The sequence below is a fragment of the Condylura cristata genome, unplaced genomic scaffold (assembly GCF_000260355.1).
Source record: "Condylura cristata isolate star-nosed mole 26May11 unplaced genomic scaffold, ConCri1.0 scaffold00032, whole genome shotgun sequence".
Lineage (NCBI taxonomy): Eukaryota > Metazoa > Chordata > Mammalia > Eulipotyphla > Talpidae > Condylura > Condylura cristata.
Genome location: NW_004567133.1, coordinates 8,795,995 through 8,800,312, shown reverse-complemented (window position 1 = coordinate 8,800,312; position 4,318 = coordinate 8,795,995). Strand labels below are relative to the sequence as shown.

Genomic DNA, 4,318 nt, shown 5'->3' with positions numbered 1-4,318 from the left:
AAAAAAAAAAAAAGTGAAAGGGTGTAGGTGGCATGGGTAAATTTTCAAGTACAACAAGATTGGGCCTGTTCACTCATCTAATTCCAGGAAATGAAAATCCAATCTTAGCAAGCTAACTTATCCAAAACCCATTTTCTGGCAAGTTCCTAAAGTTCAAATCAATGTGGTTAGAAAGTAAGAACAAAGTCTGGTTGAAAAACTAACAAAGAAAAATAAGTAGCCATTTAAGGAAGTTCTAAAGTGATAAAAGCACAGACATACTAAGTGCTTTTGAGACCTCAAAGCAAGCCATCTCAAGATGGCAAACTGGTGTTGTCTCCTCTGCCAACTCCTCTGTCAACTGGTAATGGCAATCAGGAGCCCCAAACTGAGCAGATTCTGTGGCTGAGTGTAAGCGCAAAGAAAAGCTGCATCAAACATACTGATAGACACGGTGCAGGGACATGGTGTCACACCTCAAAGGCACCTCCACAGTGCCACCAGGATTACCTCAAAGGGGAGAGGGGTAGTTTAAGAAAGAAAGAAATCTGATGCCATCACTCCTCTACTTCAAACATTGGCCTTGGAGTCTCAACTTCCAGAGGATCAAGCCTAACACTTCCCAAAGCAGAACCCACAAAGGCCTCCCCAATCCCATTACAATAGACTTCCTCCGGGCATTCTGCACTCCCACAGTTCTCCATGGTGTAAGCTACCAAATGTTTCTCTAATCCCCCAAAACTGCATGCCCTTTCATGCAACTTCTACCACTTCTATGCCTGGCAAACTTCTCTTCATCCTTAGAACACTTCCCTGCATATGATGCTTTACTTGTTCAAAGGATGTTCCTTGGACCAACAGCACTGGCATTATCTGGGAATGCAGTCTCTCGGGCCCCACCCCAGCTCTACCAAAGGTAAAAAGACGATGAATTCTGCAGACAGCAGAATGTAAGAAAGAACTTTTCTGTTCCCATGAGACCCGGCTCTTGACAGGTGGTGTCCTCCCCAAACAGAAGTACCCGGCACATACATGGAGACTAAGTGGCAAACCCCTCCTTTGCTAAGAAGGTGGGGAAACCCAAATACTTAGCCCACCTTTCAGTCCTGATGCAGCCAGGAGTGGCTGCATGATAGGGTTACACTGAATGAGACGTCAGACGCCTATCAAAGGGTTCCTTAACAATGTCCTGCCGCAGCTGGATAGAAAGCTGGGAAATGACAAACACTAAGGACAAAAACTAAGAATTGCTAACACAACAGAGCAGAACACAGAAATGGTCTAGTTAGTTGCTGGGCCCATCAAGTCACCACAGCACCCGGATGGCGTACCTCAGACTTAGAGTATAACCTAAGTCAACATCTTTGGTGCTCAAGGCATCATCATTAGGACTTCCTCCTGCTTGTCCTGGATCTATTCCAAAGAAAATCTTTGATACACTGGAGATGAATGAATGAAGGCAACATGAAATCTAGCGGTTAAGAAGATTGAATTATTTTTAAAAAGAAAAAAAAAAGGCTTCTAAGAATCTGTTCCACTTGGCCAAACCATACCTACAAGTCAATCTCTGTATTTCTAGAATTTAAAAAATAGGGCCTCTAAGAATCTGTTCAACTTTGCCAGGGCATGCTTATAAATCAGTCTTTGCATTTCTAGAATTATTGACCCATTTCTGTTCACGGCTTAATGGATAAAAAAGTTAATGCAACCTTTATAAACAAGCAGTGGAAATGTTGATATACAAAGATGCTATAGAAATTGATTTTTCATATTTTGGAAAACAGGAGAAAAACAAACTTAAAACACTGGGCTCTGACCTTGAAAGGTTTGCAATGCTGTGGCTATTCCAGGAAAGACTTTCAGTCTTTCAGCCAGTGAGTTGCCTTTTTTTTTTTTTTTGAGGCTTTGACATTTTTCTTCCAGTCCCTATCCCAATCAAATACTTCCATTCAAAGTTCTAAGACCAAGCAGCACCAATGCTTTTCTTTTTGAGAAAAACAGGACAGAATATCACAAAGAAAGAAAGAAAGAAAATCTATTAAAAAGCCAGGACTACACCCTGGCCATGCTGTTCCTCAAGCAGAAAGCAGGTCCTCAACCAAGTACTGGCTCCTCACACAGAATATTTTATATTTTAGTCAAATCATTGATTTTTAAGTATATATTTTAGGGAAAAAAACTTCATAGCACCAAAGGAAGATGTTAGCATTTGCCATAAATAGAAGACAAATGTAATAACAAACCAAATGAAAACATAATCTTATTAAATCCTAGCTTTCCTGCCTCCTTAGTCTCTGAAGTCAGAGCTTGTTCTCCTAGTTGAAGGAGGCAAAAAAAAAAAAAAAAGGTGGGGGAGTGAGCAAGAGGTGTTAATGACAGCCTACCCCCCCAGCTGAAACTTCTGCTCATAATGGTGGGAACAGGAGGAGACTGGAAAAAGAATTTACTTTCCCTCTGTGTGATTTCATTCCATTTCATCCCACAGCCATCTCCTTTCCTCATTCCATCTCAAATCACCTTCCTCCTTTGCTTAAAAAGCCCAAATCCTCAGTGCAATATACACCACCCAGCTCTCCCCACACCCACCATCCCACTTCACCTCAGTTCCCACCTCCCCTTCTAGACTTTCAGTTTCACCAGCAAAACAGAAAAGAGCAGTTTGTAGAAATGAATATTTGTACTCAAAGGGATGACAACAAACAGTAATTCTGAACTCCCACTAAGTTAACCTTAGGCCACCCAAAAAAAAGAACCCCATTCTTCTCATTAGACCTGTATTACAAAAATTCCATACCCAATTATTATGTGTTTCTTTTGGTCAATAAAATGCTGTAGGGGGACCCTCCCTGGTGGTCCAGAGGGTTAAAGCACAGCACTAAGAAGCTTAAGCCACTTCCCCATGAGTTCGATCCCGCCTGCCCCAGGAGATCCACATGTCCCAAGGCAGACCTCTCCTGACCCGCCCGCTGCTCCCCTCAGCAGTGTACTTCGTTGATCTGCCTGTTCTACTCCCCATTCTATCTCTGGTGAATCCTCTCACCCTCCACATCTCTGGCCTGTACCCCAGTTCTATATGAATAAATAAATAAATCTTTTTTAAAAATGCTGTGGGGATTTGTTCTCTCCTTGTATAAGAACCAATATAACATCCTTTTTTTGTCTCTGCATCAGCAAAGACTAAAATACTATCTCACCATTTTCAATTTCCCACCCCAAAGATATACTGCACCTAGCAACACCAAGCTCCTTTCATCTCCCTACTTCCTGCCTTTCCTTGTGCTGTGACAAGCTTCCCCTGACCTCCCCAAGACCACCTCTCTCTGTGGTCTACTAGTCTCAGCTAAAAAGTTACCTCTTCTAGGAGGTGAGCCTGACCCTGCTCCCTCTCCTGTGTAAGGTAGCCTGCCAGCTCAGCAATCACAACCAGGTTGGACTCACTTCAAACTACCACCTGATATTATCTCGTTAATTATTAGTCTTTAATAATAAGAATAATAGCAAATACACAATTCAAGCATTTTGTATACGAGGTTGAGCCTTAAAAAAATACCAATCTGTCAATCACAAGTGGTGAAAAATGAGTAATTTCTTAAGAGTTCAACCTAACCTAACAACTTGCCCGCAGTTCACAGTTCCAGATGAGAAACTGGTACAAAGAGGTAAGTTGCCGAAAGCCACACTACTGGTAAGAGTACTAGCAAACTGCAGTTCTCGGCTTTGCCAGGATCCACTAGCCCACTCCGGAAGATCTCGGTGCCACGAAGGCAGAGCGAGCGTCTTGCTCATGGTCACAGCCCTGCCCATCACAGCAACTGGCATCACTGCGAGTTCTTATGATGGGTGGATGGGTGGGTGGGTGGATGCACGGACGGACTCACGGGCAGCGGACCGGCGGGCGGACGCACCTTCCTTACAATCAACCCGTGGCATAAGGAGTGAATGCACCGCCTTGACCACCACTGTTACGTCCCCCAGACCCGGCTGCAAACCTCATCAGATTACCCAGACAGAGACTGGGGGGAAGACCCACGGCGGTGGGTGCCGGGTCCTTCGGGCGGAGGGCGCCACTCGGCTCACCTTGAAGTCGCGGCTGTGCTGCGGGGTGTACTCCAGAGTCCAGAGGGCCCGCACCAGGTGCGCCAGCTGCTCGGTGACCTCGCCCTGGCCCTGCGCGCCGCGGCCCGCAGGCTGCTCGGGGTCAGGCGAGGGCTCGGGCCGCCCCGCCCGGTACTGGCCGAGCGCCAGGTACTCGGCGAAGAGCTCGGTGTTGCTGAGGCACTGCAGCGTGGCGTTCATGAAGCACGTGTTGCCGTGGTTCCGGAGCCCCGCCACCCCGGGC

At 45.7% G+C, this 4,318-nt stretch overlaps 1 protein-coding gene across 1 annotated transcript in view; it reads right to left on the bottom strand.

Moving 5' to 3' along the window:
* The window catches only part of USP31 (ubiquitin specific peptidase 31), a 72,057-nt gene that overhangs the window by 66,963 nt on the left and 776 nt on the right, over positions 1 to 4,318 (bottom strand). The window contains exon 2 of the mRNA XM_004692071.2: positions 4,057 to 4,313. Within this exon, the coding sequence (XP_004692128.2) occupies positions 4,057 to 4,313 (257 nt within the window). The remainder of the gene's footprint in view (positions 1 to 4,056; positions 4,314 to 4,318) is intronic.